This window comes from Saprolegnia diclina (genome assembly GCF_000281045.1).
Source record: "Saprolegnia diclina VS20 unplaced genomic scaffold supercont1.6, whole genome shotgun sequence".
Classification (NCBI taxonomy): Eukaryota; Oomycota; class Saprolegniomycetes; order Saprolegniales; family Saprolegniaceae; genus Saprolegnia; species Saprolegnia diclina.
Window position 1 is genome coordinate 95,595 of NW_008246073.1, and position 24,169 is coordinate 119,763.

Here is a 24,169-nt window from a genome sequence, read left to right on the forward strand (position 1 = left end):
TTGGTGACGACGAAGTTGTGACCGAGAGTGTTGGCGTCCATGCGCTGCCACCGACATTGGGCGATATCGCTTGCACCTGGACATTGTACGTTGTACCAGGCGCCAAGAGCCCGATTTGCAGCCGTATATGCGTCGCGTTGATCGCACTAACGGCGTAACTTTGGCGATGGAGGCGACGGGCGTCGATAGAGACAGCGTAGAGCAGCTCTGCCGGGGACACACCACCCGTGTCGATTGGTGCGCCAACAAGAATCGAAGCCGCTCCCCCCGTCGTCTGAAGAATGCGTAGTGTCGACGGTGGCGACGGTGGCGAGACGTCCGAAGTCGCAAACGCTGCTGGTGGCGTCCATACTCCTCGACTAGCCGACGTCCGGGCAGCGACTTGAACATGATACGACGTCTTGGGGAGCAACCCCGCAATACTTATGGCTGGCGCTGGCGTCGACAGCAACCGCGTAGTGTCACTGCAGACTACGAGGACGTCGTACGAGATGATGTCTGCGGTCGGCATGGGCGGTGTCCATGTCAGGTGCAGTGCGCCGCCACTGTTCTCGGTAGCAAGCACAGGCAAATTGCAGGGCCCGGGCAAATGTACCGAGTGGGAAGAGTTGCCAAAAGCAACAGCATACAAGGCGTGCCAAACACACGAGCGGTTGATCGCTGCGGGCGCGGGTGCAGGCCGTTCGGCGACTCTCCGTACCGCAGGTAGAAGCGGTAGTGGCGCAGTGGAAAACGTCACCTGCTTACTTTTGTGCGACGTCGCACCGCAGCGGATCGTAGCAACCACAGAAGCGCGATATGCCGTGTTGGGCTGCAGCCCACTGACGATCGCAGTTGTCGTCTCGGACGCCACTGTCTGAACGCTGCTGCTTCCCATGTCAGTGGTAGAAAGGACATGGACGAGGTAGCGGAGAAACCGATGGCCGCCGGTGTCTCCTGGTTGATCCCATCGCAAATGCACGCTGCTTGACGACGGTGTCTCAAGTAAACCGAGGTGCCGTGGCGGCGTCGGTGTCGTGGCCGGCGATGTTGTGATCCGCAGGGACGGCGACAATTCGCTCCAACCCTACAACGTCAGCGACGTGAGATAATTTCCTGGGCAGATGACGACGACCATGCGGTTTTGCGACTGGTACGCTACCGTGTACGTCATCTCGGGCCGTAAATTTGATATCTTTGCGATAGTTGATGCCAGCGGCACATCAATGCGTGTGGTCCGCGCTTCCGAGGCCAAGCGAATTACAACTGCGTGCGCGAGTAGCGGGACACCACCCGTGTCGCTCGGTGGTGTCGTCGCAACCGTGATGCGCCCGCCCGACACGCGAAGTAGAGTTGGCGCCGACGTGGCCGCTGGGCGCGTCGCTGCGACGGTCTCGCACGTAATCAGTGTCGACGCACGTATGCGATTTGAGCGCACGCATTGCAGGGTGAACGTCATGGCGGTTGAGATCAACACGTTGTGCGAGACGACCATGGAATTTGTTGTCCACGGCAGCTCGACACTGGTCGTCGGAGACGTGAGAACATACGTGCCTCCGCTTGCGTTCCTTGGCACCGACCATTTTAGAAGCAAACTACCGCCGGTGCGCGCTCGACACGTCACATTGGCAACGTCCATCTCGATGTTGTCGTGCGCCAGCGTGGACGCCATGATAAATGTCGACGCGACCAAGCGAGCACGGTTCACGGCGTGCACCGTGATGTTGTAGGTCGAGTTGGCCACGAGATTTGTGAGCTGCAACTGCATCGTGTCGGCAGAGACGTGCTCGGTGATCTCTGCGTCACTGCGTAATGCAGAGACGAGACAGCATCGCACAACGTAGGCATGGAGCGGTACGCCACCCGAGCTCAACGGGGCGCGCCACGTCACATTCAGTGTGGTCGACGACGAGTCTGCAATCGCAAGGTCGCGAACCCTACTGGGCAAAGCCGGTGCCGGCGTCGAGAAGGCCACAATAGAGCTCCAACGAAGCGCGCAATCCGTGAGCTGTAGCGCGCTTCGAACGACATGGTTCGATTCCGCGTCGAGGTGGTGCAGCGCGATCTCTTGCGTGTGCGCATCAAACGTCTGTGTGTGCATCGTGCCATTATGCGCCTGCAGCTGCACGAGCAGCGTGTGCGGTTGAGCCCCGTTGAGGTCGAGTGGAAACAGTACGCGGAGGCGAACCGTGCTGGCGAAGACGTGGAGAATTCGCAACCGGGGGCGCGTCGCCGGGCAGCCTGCCAAAGCTGTGCGCACGGCAAAGGTGACACTCGACGTCGAATTGCGCGCCAGCATTTCATGCGCAACCAGACGCCAAGTATACGTCGTACTGGGCTGGAGCCGGGTGTTGATCGCGTCACGTGTGACGAGGGCAGACGCAGTGTGCGCCGTGTACATCTGGCACCGCTCCCAGCGCCCGAGCCGCCACTGCTGCAGCTCGTACCCGATGCGCGCTCGCTGACAGAAGTCTATGGCACAAAGAATATATGAGACATGACCAACTCATCAAGAGTGACGCAGACCTCTGTCGTCGTCTGGAAGGATGAGGCGAAACGCACCGCCGGTGACGTTGGCGATCCGGGGAGCCGATAGCAATGCGCAGTTGTGTGACGCAGGCGCCGTCCTGGCTTTTGGGTACTGGCTCATCGCACAGGTGGGTGCCGTGTAGCTCCACGCGGAGCAGGTTTGCAGCGCGACACAGGCGCGGGAGCAGCGCAGTGCCGACGTTTCGAGCATCGCTATTCGATCACCGAAGCTGTCGACTACACAGATCAGTTGTGAGGTCACTGGACGCAGACGACGACAATACGTGGTGGGGGCTGGTGCAGCGTGATCGGTGTGTCATGCAGCAAGTGGTCGTAAATGTACGTGGTTGGACTTGGTAAAATGCCAAGAACGACGTTGGCCATGGACCTAGCATCTCATTTAACCCTCCGATGCACATGAAGAGGTACGTACAGCCTCCACGAGCGTCGATGGAACGCCACGGTCAGCGGTGCCCGACCCTGCAGCAGCGCTGGCACCAAGATTGCCGCCGTCCACGCTGGTGCAGCGTCAACATATATAAACGTAGCACCAAGCGTGATGGTGAGGTCGCTCGCAGCGGGGCTCGAGAGAACAACTGTGCCGTTCGCTCTCTCGCCAATGCCGATGGTCAGCACCGTGCCGACATCCAGCGAATGCTGCAGCGCAACCTTATGCACCGTCGGACGCAAGCTCGAGACGCGACCACAAAACACCGAGCCGTTCCGAGCCAAGCAGTCGCAATGGCTCTTGCTGCATGATGCAACGCACGCTGCCGGCGACGTCTCGTCGGACACTCGAGAATTGCTCCAAGTCGCGTCGCCAACGATCTCGGCAAACGTGCTGCAGACAGCGCAACCGAGCAATGCGTCATAGCACGAGGCAAAGCCTGCACCGGACGCGAGGCGTGCAATGGCCACGAGGAGGACCCACCACATTTGCCGGACGACGCGCGCGGGACAAGATACGGGGCTCAAATTTGGAAGAATAAGAACCGGCGCCACGGCGCAATCTGTCGTACCATTTCAAAACCGCCTTCTGCTCTGTGCACGAGACTAGAAAAGACCGCCGGTACTAGTGATAGCGCGAACACACTTGTAGGACCTCGTGAGCACATTGATGTCTTCGTGCAGGACCGAATTTTGCTGCGTTATTGTGCGCGCCGCGTCATCATGCGCGGATTGGTTGAAATGCCGCGTACCTTCATTTTTGAACCAATCACATCGCTTCAAGTAGAAAGGGCAACTTCAGTTTGCCGTTTGCAGATGACCGACGACTTTGATGTGGCCGCGATCGGCCTCAACGTGGCGTTCCAGCTCGCGTGGATGACGCTCATGTATCTCATCAGCATGGCGCGTACGAACGGCTCGATGGTCGACTTTGGCTGGCCGTCCGGCTTCACGGCCATGGCTGGCATGTACTACCTCTACGGTCCCGGCATCCATGTGCATCGCGCGCTTCTCTCGGCGCTCTACGTATTCTGTGGCGTCCGCTTCATGTGCGGCTGGGTCTTGCGTGGGCATCTTACGCGCGAGGACCACCGGTGGGACCATTGGCGGGCCCACTGGCGGACGCACGGCGGCTTCTTTGGCTCGCGTTCCGTGGCCGTCAACTTTTTCTGCTTTTACCACTGCCAGTCGCTGACCAACATCGTCTTCATGTCGGTCCCGTTGCACGTGGCGGCTACCAACGCATCGCCCGAGCTCTCGACCTTGGAACTCGTCGGCCTTTGGCTCTGGGTCGCGGGCTTTCTCATTGAAAACATCGCCGACCACCAGCTCGACCAGTGGAAGCAGCGCAAGCTTCAAGGCGGCGTCATGCGCGAAGGCCTCTGGCGCTTCAGTCGCCATCCCAACTACTTTGGCGAGCTCCTCCTCTGGGTCGCGTACGCTGTGATGGCTTGGCCTGCCGCGAGAAGCGTGTGGACGCAGACACTACTGCTCTTGCTGCCGTGCGTCGCGTACTACTACCTCGTCTACTTCACCGGCGCATGGATGGCCGAGCAAGTGTCCCTCAAGAAGCGCGGCGCGCCATACGCTCAGTACCAAGCCGAGACATCGATGCTACTTCCGTGGTTCCCCAAGACGCATCGTGGCTAAGCCATTGAATGACTTTGCTTTGCATCTTGCCCAAACAGGTAAAGTCGGCGGCAGATTGACATCTTGGGGTGGCGCAGCTGTCGATACTGCAACACAGCTTGGGCGGTTGACCAGCATGAAGGCAAAAGAGTAGCAAGTCGTGTCTGCGACCGCTGTGATACGGAGGCGACAAGCTTGGACGTAGGCTTTGCATCGACTTGCAGTTGATTTTGGCAAATTAGCTGAAAGTTAGAGCATACAGCAGCGCGACGTCGCGTGCACAGGTGTTTACTCGTCGTCGTCGGCCATTTCATCGGCCTGGATCGACTGGAGAGCCCACGCGGTCGCCTCGTCGCGGATGTTGTCCGGGACCAACTGGTGCTGCCACTTGGACTCTTCGCAGAGCCAGCTGAGCTCGAGTTCGAACGGGTGCTTGACCTCGTCGTGGAGCACATTCAGGCTACGTGGTCGTGAGCACCCGAGCATCGAAGAATGTGATGTCACGTACATCTTGGCAATGTACTTGATGGCCTCGCGACACGTCATGTCAAAGATCTTGTACTTTTCGATTTCTGTCTTGGCGGCCTGCTCGCCCTTGCCCATGGCGCAACCGCGGAAGCGCTACGAAATCCATAGCATCCTCATCTGTCCATGGAGCATAGAGGTAGCACGTACGTAAGAGACACCCGAGGGCTCGATGACGTTCAAGTAGCACTTGCCCGTGTCCACGTCGCGGCCCGCGAGCATGATCGACGTGCCGAACGGGCGCACCGAGCCGTACAGCGTGAAATAGTGCACGTACTGGCTCATGCGGTCGGCAAGGACCTGCGGCGGGATCGGGCTACCATAGTTCTTCTTGTAGCTCGACGCTTCTTCGCGCGCGCGGTTCACAAGCTGGCGGCCGTCCGCGACGAGGCCGGCCATGGCCTAAGTCACGTTCAATATCTCGACATATCGGTGGCCGTCGTGGACGTACCAAGCCAACATGGCGGTCGATCGCATGGACACGGCGGTGCGTGCCAGGCACAAGCATCTTGGAAAGCAAGATCTTCTCAACGCCCATGACCACGCCGTCCGTGCAGTGGATGCCAATGGCGGTGCTACGTATCGCGCCATGAGAGACCGCATGGCCGCTTTCTGGTCGCCGTACCCGCTGCTCTCGACGGCCTTCTTGGCGTACTCGACTTGGAAGATGCGGCCATCAGGCGAGAAGGTCCCGACGGACAAATCGTACTACATGGACGTTAGGAGCGATCGTCGGGCGGCGGCCTTACCCCTGCACCGGTGCTGCTCATCTACGCAGGCCCAGAGGTCAGTCTCTCGTGCGCGCATGCATGCGGAGGTCATGTACCTTTGATCTCTTGGCGGCTTGTTACGGACTAGCGGCGAGGGGATCTTTCCTCCTCTCGAGCACGTCGGCAAATTTGTTCTAACCCCACAAGAGGGCCCCTGATACCGCAAGGCCATTGGTCAAAATCCAAGGATCTCATTACGTTTGATTGGCTGAAATCCAAGAAAACATTGGATTTCACGCACCTTGGTCAACCTTTGTGGCTTGAAACACCCAACACAGATCCAACCGAGCGACGCCATTTCTGTGATGGTCGGAGCTCGTTCGTGCGTGGGACCGAATGGTATGTCCGCAGCTCTCTATACACATGTTGTTAGATCGTCATTTCTGATGATCCCCGCGAATCTTGTGCCATGGTCGCGCTCCAGTAGAACGAAAATAGGGTGATTTTAGACCATAGACATGTATCGAGCGACTACTTGGCGCGGCCGACGATAAAGTGGTCCGTTCTCCATCTCCATAGATCTCTACCGATGGACCTGGGACTTACCTTGTAGCTCGAAACGTACCATAACTATTCCTCTAGAAGGCTTCGATAGTTAGTCAGTCAGTTAGTTGTTCGATCGTTGTCGCTCTTGTTCGCAAAACGAGGCGCCGCTTCAACTCTGCGCACTCTTGGATCTTGGCGCCGATACGCTGCAATGGCCTTTCTCGACGCGTGGGTCGTGGACAAGACAATGTTTGAGTACGTGAGCAAAGTACGTCGCCTTTGGTCTCTGTCGTAGCATATATCTGCGTGTCTAGGGCGGCTGCTCGTGCTGCGGCATTGCCTCGGCCATGATCAACTTTGCGGCACTGGACGCCCCGTGCTCCGACTGGGGTATCTTCCATCTTGCTGCCATTCGATCGTCAATATGACGTGTCTATAGAGACGGACGACGAAGACCGCGAAATGTTCTCGCCATGGCCGACGTTCATCCACGAAGACGTGCAGAAGCAGCGCGTCATGATCCGGCACCGCCTCAAGCAGCACGTGCATGCGTACGCGACATTTTGGGCCGAACACGGCGCCGCCTTTTCGACGTGGTGGACCGAGCAAACGGCCGCGACCAAGTTTCGGTACATTGGCAGCGAGCTATCTCCGCTCAGTGTCCCACAAACTAGATTGTTTCAGCTTCCAGAAGCCGACGTCACGACCTACGTGCACTCGCACGCGGACGTCCATGGACCCTACGGCATCGTACAAGCGCTTTGTCGATGCGATATCGTGATCGTAGTGGTCTAGGTGCTAGCAACCGTCACGGAGCAAATCAAGCATTTCGCAGGGACGGGGTACGTCGATGGACGCACGGCGGCCGAGGTCGCCTTGGAGCGCCATCTGCAGGTAAACTGCAGCGATTTGCGTCATTTTCATCGCTTGTAGTTTGAAAAAGGCGCGTTTACACTTACGCCCAGCTACTTGGAGCTACCGGCGGACGCGCCAAATGGGTTTTGTGCGCTTTTGCAGCATTTTCTCTCGGGCCCTCGCCTCTTGCCGTCGTCGATTGAAGAGACACATGGTACTTGGCTTGATCGTAAAACCTCTCATGGGGATGTGCAGGCGACAACAACAACAGCGTTGCGACGAGCCGCGCACCCGACGCCGTCCAAGTACCCCTACCCCTTGACATACGACGTGTTATTTCGGTGCTAGAGCTTTCGTTCGGACCGCCGTGTGGTCCGGCTCGTCCTTGCACGACTCTTTGCGGACGTGGTCATTGCCAAGTTCAAGCGCAGTCGGTCGGATACAGCAACTTGATGATATTCATATATGTGCACCGCACAATGCCCATACTAAGATACTAAGCGATGGTATATTCGACGCTCATGCCTCGGCCTTGACGCCTTCGGCCTTGACGCCTTCGGCTTTGACGCCTTCGGCCTTGACGCCTTCGGCCTTGACGCCTTCGGTCTTGACGGTGGATTGGACCTTCCGGCTCTCTTCGAAGAAGGCATTCGGGTGGTTGCCCACGGCGTCGGCGTTGCCGTGCGGAAAGAGCACTTCAAAGTGGCGGCGGCAAGCGACTTGGTAATTTTTGTTTTTCGCAAGCTGCACGATCGCCTCCTTCTCGACTTCGTTGATTCCGCGGAGACTGGCCCGCAAGTGGTATTCATCAAAGTGCCGGAATGGGCAGCCTAATGCCCGCATGCTGTCATCCACGTTGCGCCAATGAGCGTCGTACCGTGGTAGTCGCCGGCTTTCGGAGGGTCGGACGTGATGATCTTCATGCAGTTGTACGGCGTGTAGTCCTTGCGCTTGCCTTCCTTGCCGTAGTTGTGCCGGATGTTGTATGCGTACTTCTTGTTGAAGTCGTCGACATTCATCTTCTTGCAGAAGATCGTGCGCCAGAACGTGATCGCATCGTCCATTTGGAGGCCAATGCCCTTGAGGAAGAGGCCATATTGCATGCGCCCGCCGTGCTTGAGGTGGTGCTGCGTCTTGAGCGCTTGGTGGAGCGACTTCATGCACAGTGGCATCGACGTCGCAGCGAGGCCGTCAATCATATCCGGCGTGATGGCGTTTCCGGACGCGACCGGCGCCGACCCATAGTCGGGCCCAATGTGGTGCTTGGCGAGGTTCTTGAGCACGGGCATGAGCCGGTCGTCGCGCGCCGCGGCCGACCCGTTGAACTTACGAAAGGCCACGGCGAGGTGCTTGGAGAGCTACGTGGCAAGTTAGCACATCGGAATCGAAAGGCGACGTGTACCGTGGATCGAAACCGAGCAAACAAGATCGTGACCAAGTGCTCGAACGGAACGTAGGCCGTACCGGCCTTGAGAAACACCTTGCGTTGGCCAATCTAGCGCGAGCGTGTGAGATGCTGCAACCATGAGGAAGAACGGTACGAGATCGATGGCTTCGGTGAAGGGCACCTTGACGTACACCTCTGGCACGTTGTATCCTTCCTTGATGCTGGCAGCACTGGCGCGGTGCACGGCGGTAAGCTGGGGCTTGAGCGCAGCCATCTCGACGGCCTCGACCTAATATGACAGCACATGTACAATGGTGATGGTGGCACCAGCAACATGGACGTACTTGGTCGTAGAGGAGGCCATGACTCTTCATAAAGTGCATTTTCTCGTCGCGCGAGGCCATATCGAGGCGCAACTTGAAGAGCATGGATTCCTGCGCGAGGAACCACCGCCGCAGCTCCTCCGTGTGGCAAAACGCCATGCGCAAAATGAAGTGCGACAGCTCGTCCTTTACGCGGTCCTCGTCCGTGCGAATCGGCAAGTAGCGGTGCATGGCCTTCTCGAGCTTGGCATCGTCGCGCCCGCGCAGCCGCTGCATCTCGATCGTCTTGAGCATCTGGAGGCGGTCGATCGAGTAGGCCTCGAACTGCTCCAGCGTCACCCCGCTCTGCGGCGGCTCCGTGTACATGGAGAGCGCCACGCGCTGCAAGGTCTTCCGTGGCTGCGCCCGGGCGCCGGCTGTGTTGCCGACGTTCAGCATCTTCCGGCTGCGGCGACTTGGTGGTAAATGGAGCGAAAACCGCCGGGCTTGGCGGCAATTTCACAAATCCACCGCCTCTTTAGTGGAACTGGCGCTGAATGTTCTTGTAGCGAGGGGCACGGGCGGTCACGGTGTTAGCTACCAGCACGCCACTTTATATACAAACCTTATGGAAAGTAAAGCCATCTAGGCTTTACGATTGCGTGTTTTTAGCTGCTGTGCATTTGCCAAATATTGCATTTGACACGCAACCCAAGCTAACCCAAGCATGAGCACGAAAGCCGAGCTCGTGGGGCGGTGACATCGCTACAAGGCAGCGACCGACGACTTCCAAGGATACGCTCGCCGTCACGACAAAAGATGCGGCGTTTCCTTCCAACTTTGAGCGCGCGCTGGTGGCTGAGTCCGTATCTGCCCGGCCAAATCCTCCTCACGAGCGCGTGCTTCTACGGTCGTCACACTGGCGACCTGCTGCTCTTCGACGCCGGTCACGACCGGCTTGCACTACACGTGTACAATGCTCTTCGCGCCGGTGGCTACATGGTGCCCATGGAAGGGCTTGACCGGGCGCTTGATTTTGTGGCCAAGTGCAAGTGCTTGTGGCCGACGGGTATCCCAACAGCAGCACATGGGTCGTTCGTCACGTCCTACGATCTCTCGTGCGGCTCCGCCATCCGCGACGTGGCCACTGCAGCCATGAAGACGTTGCCCGACCATGTGTCCGAGGCGGTTGCAGCCTTCCATGCCCACCACGAGAAGCGCGATCGGCGCAGCAACCTTCAAAAGGCGCAAGGAAAACCCACGACGTCGACGCGCAAGCGTACGGCCATGGCGCTCACTGAGCTCAGTTGCGCGTGGCAGTACATGATTGGCGCTGAGCCGCTGCCTTGGCGCAAAGGTTCGAGCCTACCCGACATGGTGACGCTCCGACGTGTGGTCGACGACGAGTGGCACCGGTTTCTCCATCTCGACTTGATCGCGGTGGATCGCATCTTGATCGACGTAGCCATCGCTATCATGTCGGCGACGGCACCGCGTCTGACGTTACCTGCCCGAGGCGACAGATCCGCTCGAGGTCTATCAGCAAGGCGCGCGGCTCCTTTTGGGGTGGTCCGATTTCCGCGTCGAAAATGCCGTACTCGATGCCGTTGTGAAGGTCCTTGTCGCGGCCGAGACCAAGGGTCGCGACGCTGTTCTCATGCCCAAAGCGCCATAGAAGAGTATATAACCATAGACTTCAAACGTATACTTTGGCGGTGCTATCGGTCCAGTTTTCCATCCGATCGCATATTCAGCAGATCATTCGTCAAAGTTAAAGGCATTGCGATCTCTGTGAGCTGGCGCTAAAACCTCCAAGGAACGGTTCGTAGCAACGACGATAGGGGCGCCAACCTCCGTGCAGTGGCCCGCCTATCTGGCGACGTTGCTGTCCCGTGAATTGAACACTCGTCGCCCTCGCAACGGAAGCCGATGTTTCGGCTTCCGTAGTTCCTACCTCTCGTAAGCGTTCCAGCGCCAGACAATACTGTTTCGTCTATCAAATACCAGCGTGTTGTTGCTCCATGAAGGATTTACTGCGTCTTCTTGGCCTTCTTCTTCTTGGCCGACGGCGTCGTCACGGGCTCGGGCGTCTTGGGCGCCTTGGCCTTGGGCGCCGATTCATTGTTCGTTGGCGCCTTGGTCTTGGCCTTCGTGGGCTTGGTCGGCGCCGTCACAACGGGCGTCGCGACTTCGCGGGTCGTCTTAGGCTTGCGACCGACGAGACCGCAGCAGCCGCAGCACGTAACAAGGTACAACACCGTCGAGAGAACGAAAAACACGGTCGACACTGCGAGGCGAAGCAGCGCGATCGCGATCGGGATGCTCAACAGCACGATCGTCGTGTCGACAATCTTGGTCGCGTACGGTGCAAGGCGCGGGTTCGACTTGAAAAACGCAACCGCGTGCTTGCGCGAGCGCTTGTACACGTCGTGGCTGCGCTTGGCGAGCACGCGAGCCTCGTCCTGGACGCGCACCAAGTGTTGCTTGGCGATCGGCACCTGCACGTCCAAGATGGGCTGCACCGTCGCGTGGAGCTGGTCGAGGAGCGGGTCAACCGTCGCCGCCGCGTGCGTCGTGTAGAGCTCCTGGACCGTCTTGGCGGCCACGGCTGAGTGCGCGACGGCTTCGTCCGCCCACGGCGCCAAGTGAATCGCGTAGAGCTCGTTCACCTTGGACGACGCCAGCGTCACATACCGGTCCGAGTCTTCATACGTCTGCGTCGTGAACGTCACCGCGTTGTCATAGTACGTCGAGATCATGGCCTGGAGCGAGAGACCACCTTCGGCCGAGCGCTTGATAACATCCTGGAGCGACTCGATTTCCTTGGAAGCGGTCGTGAGGTTGGCCTGGAGTGTCTTGACTTGCGTGAGCGCGTCCTTGGAGGCCGCAAGCTCCGCCTGGAGGCCTTCAATGCGGCGTTGGTGCGCAGCGTTGTCCGCTTCCAGCTTCTTGAGCTTGTCGCTGAGCGCCTGCTTGTCCTGGGCCAGCGTCGAGACTTCGGCCTGGAGCTCCGTCGAGACATCGGCCGCCTGCAGCTGGGCGATGGTCGCAACAAGCGCATCCTTCTCCGACGTGATGGCCGCAAGCTCGTTGACAGCCGAGCTAAGCTGGGTCTGGAGACCCGAGACGGCCGATGCTTCTTCCTGGAACTTGGTCTGCACCGTCACGAGGTCGGCCTTGTGCTGCGCCTCGGTGGCCTGGAGCGACGCCACCTCCTTCTGGAGCGAGGCCACTTGGGCGTCTTGGGGCGCGCAGTCCTGCGCGAGGGCAACGGCGGCGAGCGACAGCAGCGGCAGGAGGTTGACCATCGTGAGTGCGAAAGCAAAATGACCGAAAAGACAAGACCTGTCGACTGCGTTCTCTTTTTTAATTTGGCAGCTGTTTTGTTTTGCGCGTGCTATTAAATAGCAGTGATAACGTAGCGCCGGCGTGAGCAATCGAATAAAATACGCGCCAAATGTGGTGATGTTGAAGTGATAAAATACATTTGTGGCAGCTTCCGATTGGCTAAAATTCGGAACCGCCAGGCCGACAATCGCCATCACGGTAGCCCGAGCGCGTTGCTTTCGCAAGCTCAAGAGACTCCTTGAAGCTTCACGCTCTTACTATGGACCTTGGAATGGCCTCTGCCTTGCAGAGAGTAAGGGAATGACGACTTCGAGCCGTCGTCTACGGTACGTAGGAGCGGTGGCGTGCGTCTGTTTTCTGGTCCGGCGACCCATACAAAACCAGAGTGGTTTCCACGGAATCCGCGTGTTTGCATCGACACGTCGGGTTGGGCGGCCACGCGTCCGGTCCTCAGTAAACGGGGTTTGTGCACTGTCTTTCGTACAAATTCGTTGAGACTTGTGGAGAATAGACAATACTGTAGTCCACGGTAGACTTGGACGCCGCAACCATGTAGGATCTCACTTGAGCGCTCGCGAATTGCTCTGTTGGGCTGCGGTGACAAGGTGTGGTTGGTTGAAGAGGCCCTCTTCAACCACACATAACCCTGTATTACAGGGTTATGATTATTCGATCGACGCCATCTGAGGGACACGGAGATGATTTGAGGATGAGTGCTCTACTGCACCGAGTAGATGGGATCTACGCCAAGGCAAAGCGCAAGGACGAGTAAATGAAGAGATCTCGCCAAGGTCGCCTGCCAAAGCAAAAAGATACGATTTCACCACTCAGATACACCTCAATATTGAATTCATGCCGATATTAACTGTGACAGGATTGCATTTTCACGCTTCCTGGCCAGCATGCTCAAGCAGTACGTGACCGAGGCCAAGGCCAAGCTCAAGGACGAGGCCTACGAGGGCGCGCTCGCAGCCAGCGCCAAGGCCCTCGAGCTCGATGGACTCAACTTCCAAGCGCTGCTTTGCATGGGCAAGAGCCACTTCCACCTGCACGACGTATGTACTAGGACGCTGGATCTTGTTCGTCGCCGGGTGCCCACGATTCCTGCATGTAGCCGACCAAGGCCATCGACGCCTACAAGCGCGCAGCGGCCGTCCAAGCCGACGTGCCGTTTGCCTGGAAGGTAATACTGGGTACATCGTCCTCCTCAAGACGACTCACCTCGCACAGGGCATGCTCGAAGTCTACGAGAGCACAGCAGACCACGCCAAGATGCTCGAGCCGCTGGAGAAGCTCTCGACCATCGTTTACGCGTAGCAATGTCCCATGTCGATGGACGCACCTTATGATACGCGTGCATTAGGAATGGCAAGTTTGATCGGTGCCAGAAGATGCAGTTGGACATGGCGATCACCGCGACGCAGGCCAAGGACTACGCCAAGGCGCTCACGTCCTGGCACCCGCTTCTCGTCAAGGAAAAAGCGCGTCCCGAGCTCTTTGCCGAGGAAAACCCGAACGATGAGCTGCCGCCGAGCGTCGACATGTGGCTCTCGGTGCTCGACCTCGTGCAGGTTTGACCGTCACGTCCTCCATCGCGCTGCTTACGCTCGACATATCGAATAGGCAAGCAAGTCGGCGGGTCCGTTCCAAGCGCCCGACGCCGTCTTGTACACTCTGGTGGGCAAGATCCGGGATGCGGCGACAACAACCGCTGGCTGGGTCTGCTCGGACAAGGTGGCGGCTGTCCTCGACGCCTACGCCGACTTGGCGCTCACGCGGCTCGTTCAACCGCAGTCGAATTCAAAGAACCAAGATCGCCAGAGCCTCGATACGATCTGCCGCGATATGATTACGTGGTGCCCAGTCGCCAAACGCGCGGCGGAGATCCTCTTGCTGCGCGCCGAAGACAGCGACGGCGGTTCGGCCGGACCCGCTTGTATGCTTGGTTGAAATATGCTGTCTGTAGCCCTGGACGCAACGCAAACAAGCACGTGCGAGTCCATTTTGCGTCACGTCGACCCGGACAACCTCCTGCTCATGGCACTCGACGGGCTTGCCATGCACGCAGCCAAAGCCTACGTCCCGGTACGTGCTTGATCGACTTTTTCATTGCATTTTCATTCTTCCTTTTTGAAATGGCTCAATGCATGTTGTAGGCGCGGGAAACGCTCATGACGTGCATCACGGCGGGCCCGCACTTGCTGGCGGCGCGCGTCGCCCTGGCTGAGATTGCGATGGTACCGGGCCCGACGTACCAGCCGCAGGTGTGCCTCGACATGATCGCGAGCGCTCAGGACGCTGTGACGTGGCGCTACGACAACCTCTTGACGTCGCCGTCGCTGGCCATGTATGTGGACAAGTTGTCTATCTCGCAATATTGACGCCTCGTCGATAGCTTTGACGAGACCCACTTGAGCTTGCTCTCGGGCGCCGCGTACCGCGCGCTTTACAAATATGCGGACGCTATCGTGTGTTACGAAGGCATCTTGGAGCACGCGCCGCTGCTAGAAGCGCCTGCGATTGGGCTTGCAGAGGCGCATTTGGCCCAGCGCGACGTGGTGTCGGCCGCCAACGCGCTCCAGTTCCTCAGGTACCTCTGTCTGCGATGCATTGTTATCGTTCATGGCTGATGGTCTCTTCTAGTGACGAGCCAATGTCCGTCCCGCTCGCGGCGGCGCGAGGCTATGTCTTGCACCTCCAAGGCGACCTCGACGCCGCTCGCCGCCTCCTGGAAGCGGGCAGCGCGCTGACGGGCGACGCCCTCGACCTCGCGTGCCTCAAACGCCGGCTTGCCGACGTGTACTGGGATCTGGACGGCGCGTATCGGCGCGACAAGGCCTATTGCGTCAGTGCGCTTCTCTCAGCGGCGAAACTCGATTCGTTTGACGCTGAGAGCTTCGCGGGCCTCGGTCGCTGGTACCATGACATTGCGATGGACTTGGTGCGCGCAGAAAAGTGCTTTTTGAAAGCGCTCGCGCTCAACCCGCACTGCGAGGTCGCCGGGGTGCTCCTCAGTGACCTCTACGAAGCGCACGGCCAAGAAGATCGCAACGTGCGTCTCTGGACTGACATGACGACGACGATCGAGGGCGTCGTCGCGCCGGTTTGGGCGTTGCGGCGTCTGGCCCAGCACCAATTAAACGCCCACGACGAAGCTGCGATCGCGTCGATGCACAAGGTGCTGCGTCAGGCGCCCTCGGATGCATCCTACTGGGCCGCGCTCGGCCACGTGTATGCGAGCTTTGGGCGCGTCATGGCCGCGCAAAAGTCGTACGCCAAAGCAGTGAGTCTTGGTATGGACACCAACCCGTCTGTGTTGGCCGAGCTCGCGCGTATCGAGCTCTCAGTGGGCCTCTTTGACGAAGCGCTCGCGCATCTCCGCACCGCGGTCGCATACGTGGTCGCCAACGACATTGCAGTCCGCAAGCTCCTTGCGGAGACGTTGTTTCAGCACGCCAAGTTCCTCTGCGGCCAAGGGCTCTACGGCCGCGCGGCCGCTCATTTGTACGAAGCCTCGGGCTTGCTCCATACGTGCTTGGAGACGGCGAGCAACGAGCCCGCGCTGCACAAGCTGCTCGGGGATGTGCACTGCTTTGCGTTCTACTTGGCGCCCGGCGACTTTACTTCCTGGGTCGACTTTCTCAGCGCTGGCACCGCCGCGTACAAAACCGTGTCGAGTATCGAGCCCGACGAGCCCGCAGCGTGGTTGGACCTCGGCCTTGGCTATTGGTACGAAGCCATGGCCCGGGGTACTGTCGACGGGGTGCCCATGGGCAAGCTCGCACTGCAGCACGCCCCGGTGTACCCGCCGTCGATCGATCAGCTGATGCACGACGCGTCGACTGCGTTTGCGCAGGCGCTCGCACTCGAGCCGCTGAACGCACACGCGTGGAATGCGTTTGGTGCGGTGCAGCGCCATATTGTGCTCAAGCACTTTGGCTTTGTGCGCGCGATCACGCTCGCGAACTTGGACTGCGCGTGGGCGAACCTCGGCATGTTGTATGTGTATGCCGGCGCGCCGGCGTCGGCCCAAAAGGCGTTTTTGAGCCTCCAAGGCGTGAACCCCAACAACCCGGCCATGTGGACCGGCTACGGTCTCCTCGAGATTGCAAAGGGCGATGCGAGCCAAGCCCACGCGGCGTACACGTGCGCCCTCCAGATGCGCCTCGATTTGGACGTGCTCTACGGCGTCGCGTCGACCGGCCTTCAGGTCCAAACCACCAGCAAAGAGGCGCTGCCGCTGCCGCAGATTCAGTTTGCGCTGCAAAAGTACCTCGAGCGCGACCCGTTCGAGGCTGCGGCACAGAACGCGCACGGCGTCGTGCTCTCGCAGCTCGGGTTGCACGCCGCGGCGACGACCGCATTGGATGCAGTGACGTCCACCGAGTCGGCGATCCTGCAAGGCAACAAGGTGCGCAACTACATTGCCGCCAAGCAGTGGCCCGAGGCGCTGGCGGCGTGGAAGGCCCTCGAGACGAAGGACGACACGACCAAGCAGCTCTTGGCCGCGCAGGTTCGTGTGCCATCAATGACGATCCCACTTATCTCGCATGTCCTAGATCTATACCGGTTTGAACCGGTTTGGAGACGCACATGCAGCGCTCACGCGCATTCGATCGCCGGCGTCGACCCTCCATGTTGCGCTCGCCACGTACGAAGCCGAGTTCAAGGCGACCCGCGCGCTCTCGCCTGCCTCCAAAGCAGCGCTGCAGGCGCTCATGGAAGCGCACCCGCGCCACACCAGCATCGCCGCAACTCTGGCGCGCGTCGAGCTCGATTGGGTGACGTATTGGGCAACGTCGAACGACGACGAGAATCCAGACAAGGTGTCGGTGCCCTCGGGGCTCAGCGACGCCGGGCTTGCTCCCGCGTGGCTCGACGCAGTGCAGAGAAAGGACGGGTCGGCAGTGTCGATCGCAGCGCTCGCGCAGCTGTTTGGCGCGTCGGCGGCGGTGACGCGGCCGGTCGCGACCGCGCTCCCCGTGTCGCGCCACGTGCACGCGATCCTGGATGCCTTTACGGTGTGGACGCCGCCGCGCGCGACAGCCCAAGCTTGGTACCGCGAGAACCCGCGCGATCCCAACGCGTGGCGGGCGCTTGTGTTGACGCTCTTCAAGCGCTATGCTGCTACTCACGATGCGTCGATTCTCAAGACCCTCGGCCTCTACTTGGGCCTGCCGGTGACGAAGGAAGCGCATTTGACGTGGGAGTGGCATGTGCTCATGAGCGGCTACTGCGCATGGACGCACGATGCGACGAGTGCAAAGACGCACGCAGCGTCGGCGTCGGCGCTGGCGGCGTCGATGCAGAATGCGTCGTTGTACAAGGCGCGATCGGTGGTGTTTGTGGACCCGACCGCAGCCCTCTCGCTCTACCGCACGTCGCTGCGTGGCAGCGCCGACGAAGCTGTGCTGGCCGAGGTCGCGGCTTTCGTGACGGCGCTCGGGTGGCCGAAAGCCGCGATCCGCATCTGGAAGTGTCTGCACCAACTCGACGACAAGTGGAAGTTTATGGCGATCGTCCAGCGCTACGTGCTCTCGCTCAATGTCGAGTCGCCCAAGGTCCTTGCCAAGTACCTCAAGGAAATCCAGAACTTTGTCAAGGACGACTCCGAAACGAGTCCGCGCGCCGAGCTCGTCGCGCAGCTCGTGGCCTTGACGCCGTAACGCAAACCAGGAGTCGCCAGCGTGCGTCGATTTTGAACTGTTGAACATGCATCCCGTTACTGCTGCTTCTTCAGCGACCAAGTGTCTCTTCTGTGCTACAGCTCTAGCGCCCAAGCGTGCTCAGCAACGAGCTCAGCAGTCCCTGCGCCAGACCGACACTTGGTAGTCCCGAGATATGCAGCCGTGGCGCGAATCTTTGGAACTGGCCAATGGCATTGACGCGTGTGGATTCCTATCGTTTGATTGGTCAAAAAGCTACAACTTGTTGCCACGAGCCAAGGACATGGGCGGCAAGGTCTTTGTACGGCCCGTGCCCGATGGCGTCGAGGACGACGAGCTAACTGCGATCTTCGACCGCTTTGGACCGATCACATCCATGCACATTCACACGCTCAAGGCCGACATGGAGCCGCTCGTGCGCCACGCCTACATCGTACGACCATCGCGGCGAGAGAGCGACGACGACGTATTGCCCGTAGACCTATCTGAACGACGACGACGCCGACAGCGCTGCGCGGGCCATGCACCAGCGCGAGATTGAAGGCGAGCGCGTGAGCGTCCACGTGGTCGCGCCACGTAAAACGCAGCGCACGGCCAACGTGATCGACGGCGGGTACTTGACATCCATCACCTTTGCCTTATCCTGCCATGTACTAGCGCGTACTACATTTCGCTCAACAACTTGCCGCCTTCGGCCACGTTGACCAAGATCAAGCAGTTTCTGCACTCGGCGGGCATCACGAGCAAGCGGGTCGTGCTGCATCGCGCAGACCTGGCGTACGCAACGCTGCTCTCCAAGGCGGACGCAGAGACGGCCGTGCGGGCCCTCGACTGTGAGCGCCTCGACGGCGAGCGCATCTACCTCGAAGAGGTCGCCTACATCCCCCGCCGACCTGCCGATTCATAATACCGAGTGTTGATTGTATGAGGGTTTTCGACTCGTTTGCTTCTTACACGGTCGCGTCCTGCGCACCGAGCGACTGGACGATGCAGTAGGTGTCGTTCGGAAGGCACAGGACCGTGTAGCCATTCGCGCCTTCGAGCTGGAACCCGTGGTCCCGCCGATGGCCCTTCTGCCACCATGACGCGACGGTATCCGGGAAGCCCCAGACACTCACGGCCGCCAACGGGGCGACGCCGTCCGCGACCTGCTTCTTGGCATACTCGACGGCTGTGCGCACGAGCGTGTCGGGGATGAGACCGCGCCACCGAAGACTCACGGCGCGGCCCGGCGTCGTAGCCTCGACCGGCGACACGTAGGTGGAGAGGTACTCGTCTGAGAGCGGCGATAAGAGGCGGCAGGCGACCAACCCGAGCCATTCGTAGACAGCAGCAATCTCGTTCCGATCGCAAGTCGTCGAGATTTGTGCCGGGAGCGCGATCGCTGCAAAGGCCTGCACCTGGCTCGTGACTTCGATACGCTTGCGGACGCTTGCATCGCTCTCGTCGTCGACGGCGTCATTCGCGTCGGTGATGGCGATCGTCTGGAAGCTGCCGCGGCCATTAACCGCGCAAATGAGCAGATCGAGCGGCGGGAAGCGCGCGACGCAGGCGAGGACACGCGCGCGGAACGACGAGGCCGCGTCGACCATGTTGTTTGCATGGAGCTCGATCACGACGCGGTACCGCCGCCCGTGCAGCGCTTCGCCCGACGCCGTTGCAATCTTCTCGCCGACAAGGCCAAACTGCGTGTACGTCTCGTGATCGAGCACGAGCACGAGGTGGCCTAATATTGGATGGTGCGTTAGAGGTCCAGACGCAGGAGGAAGGAGAGCTGCTACCACTGGGAAAGAGGCCGAGCGTGTTGGCGCCGTCAATCGGTGCGTTCTTGAGCGTCGCGTAGTAGCGCAGCTCGGGCTTGGCCAAGCATTCCTGCAGCAAGGCTAGCGGTGACACGCGCATCGCGTAAAAGAAGAAGCCTTCGCGGGCAAGCGGCCCAACGCTGCCGGGCGTCGCCGACGGCAGGAAGACGTCGACTTGCTGGTTGAGCGGATGCGCGTCGACGAGGTCCCATGCGCGGCTTCGTGGGTCGCTCCATGTCGACGTGTGCACGAGGTGCCGGTTCAGCGGCAGGGCGGCCATGTGGATCATGCAAAATGGGTTGCCGGTTGCTTGACATCCAGCAACCGGCCCGCGACTGTTATTTAAGTTTAGAAATAGCAATAAAAAGCGCTCGAAATGTTGGTGACATGTTCACATCATAGTTCTGCTGCACTAGGAGCACCGAGTTCATGCATAGGGTTCGCCCGGTCGCGTCATGAAGCCGCCTCGAGGTAAATATCGAGGACCGCCAAGGACCTTGGTCTCGTGCGACACCACAGATAAGTGTCAGTTCATGCATAGGGAAAGGGTTTACAAAGCAAGGTGATGCAAAAGGAATGTCAGTCGACGACTGGGCCGTTTCCAAGCAGTGGAAGAGGTTTTCCGCACAAGTCCGAGCGATCCAGATTATCAAGATACAAAACGGAAACGCAAGATCCAAGACCCAAGATCCAGGCGCAGAGCAAGCGAGCTCAAGCCATTTCCAAATTGGTAGTCAAGTAGCTAACCCGCCTCGCCCACCACTGGCACGGCGGACACCAACACGGTTGTTGCCCCCAAGTAGTTCGGTCTTGATTGAGGAATGGTTAAACGCTAAGCAGTGGCGTGACGGGTAAAAGACCTACAGCAACAGTACCATGGTACTTCGGGCGAGTCGGGTCTACGATGAAGAAGACAAAGCATATGCTCACGGCGCGCGGCGTCTCGGACGCCGAGGTGCTGCGCCATACGGCGGTCATGCAAGAGTATTGAGCACCAACGCGTACCAGACACAAAGCCCGCGAATCTGGCTCCGTGCTATGTCGTCACCCCAACGTCTTCCTGGTGGCGTCGCGAGCACGTAGATATGCGCGTAGCCAGCGACGTTTGGGTTGGTGGTCACCGCCGCGTAGATGGTCCGTAGCAACGCCCAGTCAATGCTCATTTCGTCCTGATCCACGGCCGTCTTGAGATAGTACGTGTAGACGCACCGATCTTGGACAAAGATGGCATCGACCGCGTTAAACGACGCCGTACCGTGAGGCAACCAGTACGTCGCATTCCCCAAGGCGGTCGCGAGGTACGCAAGGCAGGCGCCTCTTGTCTCTCCACGCGATACGACCTTGACGCGCACCGCCACCACCAACGGCAACAACAGTGCGATAGATAGCTCGAGCATACCGTCCGACGCCAGCTTGTGGATCAATGCTTCAAAGTGGAGGCTGTGCAGCGACGCATTCGTCGATGTTTCCGTCGACGCGAGCAACGCAGCAAAGCGCTTTGCAGGCGTGATTGACATCATCCGCCGGAGGAGGACGCGGGCGTCGACCACGTCCTCGTTCAAGTCAGCGAGCACATAGTACTTGTACTTGGTCACGTCCTTGACGTACTGGTACGTGACCGGTATTGACTCGGTACATCCAGGGCTTGCATGCCGAGCGGGTGCAGCTCGGGCGACGTGCCAAACAGGCGCACGTTGCCGCCAGAGTACGCACATCGCTCGTCAAAAGTGTCCACGACTGCTGCATGCGCGCAGTGCCTCTTTGGACCATGCGGGGAGCACCAAGACGGTGCGCACGTTGGACCGGTACGGCCGCACTCGGCATCCCCCTTCCGGCATGGTATAAAATGCCACGTCGGGGTCCGGTATATCGTGCGACGGCGAGACCAAAAGCACGTGGTGGTTGCGAAAGGGAGCCAGTGGCGCCTCGTAGCGGACAGTCCACAGCGAGTAGTCGTCGGCGACGATCAGAAACTTTGGGTTGGTGCCTTCGTTCTCAAACAAGAAGGCAGTGACCAGAGGCGCCAAGTCGCTTCGGTTCGAGAGCGTGTGCGTCGTGACGTAGACGCCCCGAAACCACGTGATCACGTCCGACGTGTGGTCGGTCGTGCCGGCCCGCGCGAGGAGGATATGGTAATCGTGGTACACGGCAAGGTGCGCGCAGAGAAGGAGGACGAGCACCGACTTGCCAACGCCAGATGAGCCCAAAAGCACCAGACACAGCATCAGAGGACAGCGCTGCTCCGCGTCGACGTAGCTCTCGCCATCCGAGTCGGACGATGCGAGGAATCCCATGGGAAGGAAGGAGCATAATACTCATGCAACGCACTGAGCATTACTGAGGCGGGCGCTTTGGCGTCGACATGGCCCGACGTGTAGTTGACGAGCAAGAGGTCCCACAACATTCGCATCTCCTTCCGGACAAAGACGGCTGGCGGGATGTTGCCGTAGCCGGTCAGAACGCGCACGAGCATGTCCGTCTTCAAAATACGGCCGATGCTAGCCGCCTCCAGGTCGGGAACGTCGGCGTACGTGAGAATACGTTGCAAGCGAACCCTTCAGCCCGGGGCTCTAGTCCAGAGGTCGTCACAACCCGCTTCAATGGAAAAAAGAGATGATACCGAGTCCAGCATAGTCTGATATCGATCGAGGACGCTTCGTTGCGACTAGTTGTGTCAGCTGCCGTGCCTCGCCCTTGCCAAGCGTTTGGTACTGGGCGGCGCAAAGTCGAGGATGTCCTTCACGGTCATCTCGACCTTTTTCTTGCCTTGAGCAATGCACCAAAGATGCATCGTGTTCGGTGGCTGCGTCCACGACGAGCCGTCGAGCGGCAAGGCCGAGACGTCGAGGGGCCAGTACTGACAACCCAGTTGAAGCTACTTGTGTGAATTCTTTTGTCTCCACCCATCACATCAAACCAAGTAAAAACCACCCCGTCAATCGTATTTCAGATCGGATTCTGTACGGCGGGTCCCGTGCGATTGCTTTTGCAAAAGTACGCATCTACAAGGGGCAGTGTACCCTGTTGTGCGGGCTACCAGACGAACGCCCGATGCTCGTCATGTAGGTGGCATGTATTTTGATTTCAGACTTTCGGTTTGACGACACACAACCTATTGTAGGGACGGCGCTGAGCGCCGCGGAAGGAGTGTGAATCGGAGACCGACGCCCGAGGCGCCAAAGGCCGGACACAGCGTCTTGCCAAAGACATTGCGAAAGGCGATGCCGAGATACTCGCGGTTGCGGTAAAAGCTTAGCGTCCCCCGGTCCACGTCAAACTCGACGCCGAGCACTTCGCCGTTGACGCATTTGGGGCCGTACGCTTCGGAAGTCATGTGCACCTTCTGGCCCGAGGCGACAGCGACGCCGTAAAACAAGCCCGTGCTCGTCACGCTGGTATTCAACGGCATGTCGGTCGTGCCAATGCCGACAAATAGTCCGTCGCCGCCTATGGTTTCGTCCAGGCGCACTTCCCAATAGGCGATGCCGGATCGCAGCGCGTCTTTGGCGACCACTGCGCACACGCCACGGGCAACCTGCACGATGGATGGCAGTGTGAGCTGGGACGATGCATGCAGCGTCTCGGACGCGGGAATGCACTTGCTTGGCTCGAGCGTAGTCTTGTCGCAGGGTCTCGTGTCCAAGTGCAGCGCCAGCGCCATCTTGCCGAGCTGCAGTAGCGGCGCGATTACCACAAGCAGCGGCTGCAGTGATCGAAAGATACATGGGTTGCTATCCGTCAACCGATGCCGACCACCGACGGTTGGCTGCAGCACCGAAATGGTCTCGGGAAAAAGAGGCTCGCCCAGCGCCTTGATGATGCAAGCTCGGAGGTCGTTGAGCGAGCAGTCGAGCGCCACGTTCACGTCAAAGTGGCGCACCTTGGACGTGAGGCAGGTGGCCCGGAAGGTATGGCGCGGTGCCACATCGCTGGCGCGCATGTAGCCGCGACCCCACGGCAGTACGACAGCAGTTCGTGAGGCGTCGGGCGACGGCGCGGCTGCTTCGAGAGCACCGAGTCCGTACGGAGTAGCCACTGCAAGCACCATGCTCGGAAAGCCCACAAATGCGACATTATCGTTTCGCAACCGGACAAAGCCGGCCGGATAACCAACCTTGGCGCCATTTCGCAGTCAGCGCGACCCTTCGTTGCGTCTTCTCTCAGTATTCCCTCAAAATGCTCCTCAAGACTGGTTTTAGGCTGCTTGTCATCCAACCATTGCAGCACCAATGCGCGCGTCTGGTGTGATGTCCACTGCACTGGTCTGATCAGAGTTCGAGCTCCCAGAGCTCCAGAGGCACTCGAATAATCACCTTGTATCAGATCACCAACTGCTTTGCAGACTCCAACTGCACCAGAACGAGATATACACGCGAATGGCTGGAATTTCATTGTTAGACGACGACGTTGGACATGTACCGCGCCGTAGAGATCGCGAGGACGA

The 24,169-nt window shown here is 59.4% G+C and overlaps 13 protein-coding genes across 14 annotated transcripts in view; 5 read left to right on the forward strand and 8 right to left on the reverse strand.

Moving 5' to 3' along the window:
- Positions 1-1,066: 1,066 nt before the first annotated feature.
- SDRG_02524 (hypothetical protein) lies at positions 1,067-3,477 on the reverse strand (the record flags this gene model as incomplete). The annotated part of the gene is made up of 4 exons (XM_008608118.1): positions 2,942-3,477; positions 2,793-2,896; positions 2,506-2,745; positions 1,067-2,451 (listed from the first exon to the last, which is right to left on the reverse strand). Exons 1-4 carry the CDS (start codon positions 3,442-3,444, stop codon positions 1,067-1,069), a joined length of 2,232 nt encoding a protein of 743 aa, XP_008606340.1. The 5' UTR covers positions 3,445-3,477.
- Positions 3,478-3,727: 250 nt separating this feature from the next.
- On the forward strand, positions 3,728-4,655 carry SDRG_02525 (hypothetical protein). The gene has a single exon (XM_008608119.1). It carries the CDS (start codon positions 3,772-3,774, stop codon positions 4,603-4,605), a length of 834 nt encoding a protein of 277 aa, XP_008606341.1. The 5' UTR covers positions 3,728-3,771; the 3' UTR covers positions 4,606-4,655.
- Positions 4,656-4,786: 131 nt separating this feature from the next.
- Positions 4,787-6,013, reverse strand: SDRG_02526 (20S proteasome subunit alpha 7). Its single transcript, XM_008608120.1, has 7 exons — positions 5,936-6,013; positions 5,859-5,879; positions 5,735-5,817; positions 5,561-5,684; positions 5,260-5,511; positions 5,093-5,205; positions 4,787-5,044 (listed from the first exon to the last, which is right to left on the reverse strand). Exons 2-7 carry the CDS (start codon positions 5,877-5,879, stop codon positions 4,873-4,875), a joined length of 765 nt encoding a protein of 254 aa, XP_008606342.1. The 5' UTR covers positions 5,936-6,013; the 3' UTR covers positions 4,787-4,872.
- Positions 6,014-6,463: 450 nt separating this feature from the next.
- Positions 6,464-7,742, forward strand: SDRG_02527 (hypothetical protein). Its single transcript, XM_008608121.1, has 8 exons — positions 6,464-6,633; positions 6,680-6,755; positions 6,805-6,994; positions 7,040-7,115; positions 7,161-7,259; positions 7,299-7,434; positions 7,476-7,525; positions 7,569-7,742. The coding sequence occupies exons 1-8, from the start codon at positions 6,577-6,579 to the stop codon at positions 7,671-7,673; spliced, it is 789 nt and encodes a 262-aa protein (XP_008606343.1). The 5' UTR covers positions 6,464-6,576; the 3' UTR covers positions 7,674-7,742.
- On the reverse strand, positions 7,652-9,427 carry SDRG_02528 (the record flags this gene model as incomplete). Of its 2 annotated transcripts, XM_008608123.1 has the most annotated exons (6): positions 8,952-9,427; positions 8,762-8,896; positions 8,623-8,715; positions 8,098-8,578; positions 7,820-8,050; positions 7,652-7,774 (listed from the first exon to the last, which is right to left on the reverse strand). In XM_008608123.1, exons 1-6 carry the CDS (start codon positions 9,366-9,368, stop codon positions 7,740-7,742), a joined length of 1,392 nt encoding a protein of 463 aa, XP_008606345.1. In that variant the 5' UTR covers positions 9,369-9,427. The 2 variants fall into 2 exon arrangements, with proteins under 2 accessions (XP_008606345.1, XP_008606344.1); XM_008608122.1 differs by having other exon boundaries at positions 7,740-8,050; positions 8,952-9,368.
- A 198-nt stretch (positions 9,428-9,625) lies between these two features.
- On the forward strand, positions 9,626-10,628 carry SDRG_02529 (hypothetical protein). The gene is made up of 2 exons (XM_008608124.1): positions 9,626-10,370; positions 10,426-10,628. Exons 1-2 carry the CDS (start codon positions 9,729-9,731, stop codon positions 10,582-10,584), a joined length of 801 nt encoding a protein of 266 aa, XP_008606346.1. The 5' UTR covers positions 9,626-9,728; the 3' UTR covers positions 10,585-10,628.
- A 266-nt stretch (positions 10,629-10,894) lies between these two features.
- On the reverse strand, positions 10,895-12,266 carry SDRG_02530 (hypothetical protein). The gene has a single exon (XM_008608125.1). The coding sequence runs from the start codon at positions 12,215-12,217 to the stop codon at positions 10,940-10,942; it is 1,278 nt and encodes a 425-aa protein (XP_008606347.1). The 5' UTR covers positions 12,218-12,266; the 3' UTR covers positions 10,895-10,939.
- An 893-nt stretch (positions 12,267-13,159) lies between these two features.
- SDRG_02531 (hypothetical protein) lies at positions 13,160-17,923 on the forward strand (the record flags this gene model as incomplete). The annotated part of the gene is made up of 10 exons (XM_008608126.1): positions 13,160-13,312; positions 13,372-13,440; positions 13,488-13,570; positions 13,621-13,828; positions 13,881-14,175; positions 14,224-14,342; positions 14,414-14,604; positions 14,653-14,847; positions 14,901-16,770; positions 16,817-17,923. The coding sequence occupies 10 exons, from the start codon at positions 13,160-13,162 to the stop codon at positions 17,921-17,923; spliced, it is 4,290 nt and encodes a 1,429-aa protein (XP_008606348.1).
- Positions 17,924-18,042: 119 nt separating this feature from the next.
- SDRG_02532 (hypothetical protein) lies at positions 18,043-18,865 on the forward strand. Its single transcript, XM_008608127.1, has 3 exons — positions 18,043-18,356; positions 18,403-18,536; positions 18,581-18,865. Exons 1-3 carry the CDS (start codon positions 18,099-18,101, stop codon positions 18,828-18,830), a joined length of 642 nt encoding a protein of 213 aa, XP_008606349.1. The 5' UTR covers positions 18,043-18,098; the 3' UTR covers positions 18,831-18,865.
- Positions 18,866-18,873: 8 nt separating this feature from the next.
- On the reverse strand, positions 18,874-20,014 carry SDRG_02533 (hypothetical protein; the record flags this gene model as incomplete). Its single annotated transcript, XM_008608128.1, has 2 exons — positions 18,874-19,649; positions 19,705-20,014. 2 exons carry the CDS (start codon positions 20,012-20,014, stop codon positions 18,874-18,876), a joined length of 1,086 nt encoding a protein of 361 aa, XP_008606350.1.
- A 536-nt stretch (positions 20,015-20,550) lies between these two features.
- On the reverse strand, positions 20,551-22,019 carry SDRG_02534 (hypothetical protein; the record flags this gene model as incomplete). The annotated part of the gene is made up of 4 exons (XM_008608129.1): positions 20,551-20,683; positions 20,731-21,332; positions 21,362-21,442; positions 21,507-22,019. The coding sequence occupies 4 exons, from the start codon at positions 22,017-22,019 to the stop codon at positions 20,551-20,553; spliced, it is 1,329 nt and encodes a 442-aa protein (XP_008606351.1).
- A 715-nt stretch (positions 22,020-22,734) lies between these two features.
- On the reverse strand, positions 22,735-23,784 carry SDRG_02535 (hypothetical protein). The gene has a single exon (XM_008608130.1). It carries the CDS (start codon positions 23,771-23,773, stop codon positions 22,838-22,840), a length of 936 nt encoding a protein of 311 aa, XP_008606352.1. The 5' UTR covers positions 23,774-23,784; the 3' UTR covers positions 22,735-22,837.
- A 265-nt stretch (positions 23,785-24,049) lies between these two features.
- The window catches only part of SDRG_02536 (hypothetical protein), a gene marked incomplete at both ends in the record, with an annotated part of 1,527 nt that continues 1,407 nt past the window's right edge, over positions 24,050-24,169 (reverse strand). Inside the window, one exon of the mRNA XM_008608131.1 lies at positions 24,050-24,074. Coding sequence (XP_008606353.1) covers positions 24,050-24,074 — 25 coding nt within the window. The remainder of the gene's footprint in view (positions 24,075-24,169) is intronic.

Excerpts from the sequence above, each read along its gene's own strand:
- SDRG_02525 (XM_008608119.1), top strand. The coding sequence starts at position 3,772 with ATGACCGACGACTTTGATGTGGCCGCGATCGGCCTCAACGTGGCGTTC.
- SDRG_02526 (XM_008608120.1), bottom strand. The coding sequence starts at position 5,879 with ATGAGCAGCACCGGTGCAGGG. Across the intron at positions 5,818-5,858 it reads TGAGCAGCACCGGTGCAGGG|TACGATTTGTCCGTCGGGAC; the intron begins GTAAGGCCGCCG and ends ACGTCCATGTAG. Across the intron at positions 5,685-5,734 it reads AAGGCCGTCGAGAGCAGCGG|CACCGCCATTGGCATCCACT; the intron begins GTACGGCGACCA and ends CGCGATACGTAG.
- SDRG_02527 (XM_008608121.1), top strand. The coding sequence starts at position 6,577 with ATGGCCTTTCTCGACGCGTGGGTCGTGGACAAGACAATGTTTGAGTAC. Across the intron at positions 7,116-7,160 it reads TCCATGGACCCTACGGCATC|GTGCTAGCAACCGTCACGGA; the intron begins GTACAAGCGCTT and ends GTAGTGGTCTAG. Across the intron at positions 7,435-7,475 it reads GTCGATTGAAGAGACACATG|GCGACAACAACAACAGCGTT; the intron begins GTACTTGGCTTG and ends GGGGATGTGCAG.
- SDRG_02529 (XM_008608124.1), top strand. The coding sequence starts at position 9,729 with ATGCGGCGTTTCCTTCCAACTTTGAGCGCGCGCTGGTGGCTGAGTCCG. Across the intron at positions 10,371-10,425 it reads TGGATCGCATCTTGATCGAC|GCGACAGATCCGCTCGAGGT; the intron begins GTAGCCATCGCT and ends TACCTGCCCGAG.
- SDRG_02530 (XM_008608125.1), bottom strand. The coding sequence starts at position 12,217 with ATGGTCAACCTCCTGCCGCTGCTGTCGCTCGCCGCCGTTGCCCTCGCG.
- SDRG_02532 (XM_008608127.1), top strand. The coding sequence starts at position 18,099 with ATGCAGCCGTGGCGCGAATCTTTGGAACTGGCCAATGGCATTGACGCG. Across the intron at positions 18,357-18,402 it reads TCGTGCGCCACGCCTACATC|ACCTATCTGAACGACGACGA; the intron begins GTACGACCATCG and ends TATTGCCCGTAG. Across the intron at positions 18,537-18,580 it reads GCCAACGTGATCGACGGCGG|CGCGTACTACATTTCGCTCA; the intron begins GTACTTGACATC and ends GCCATGTACTAG.
- SDRG_02535 (XM_008608130.1), bottom strand. The coding sequence starts at position 23,773 with ATGGTGCTTGCAGTGGCTACTCCGTACGGACTCGGTGCTCTCGAAGCA.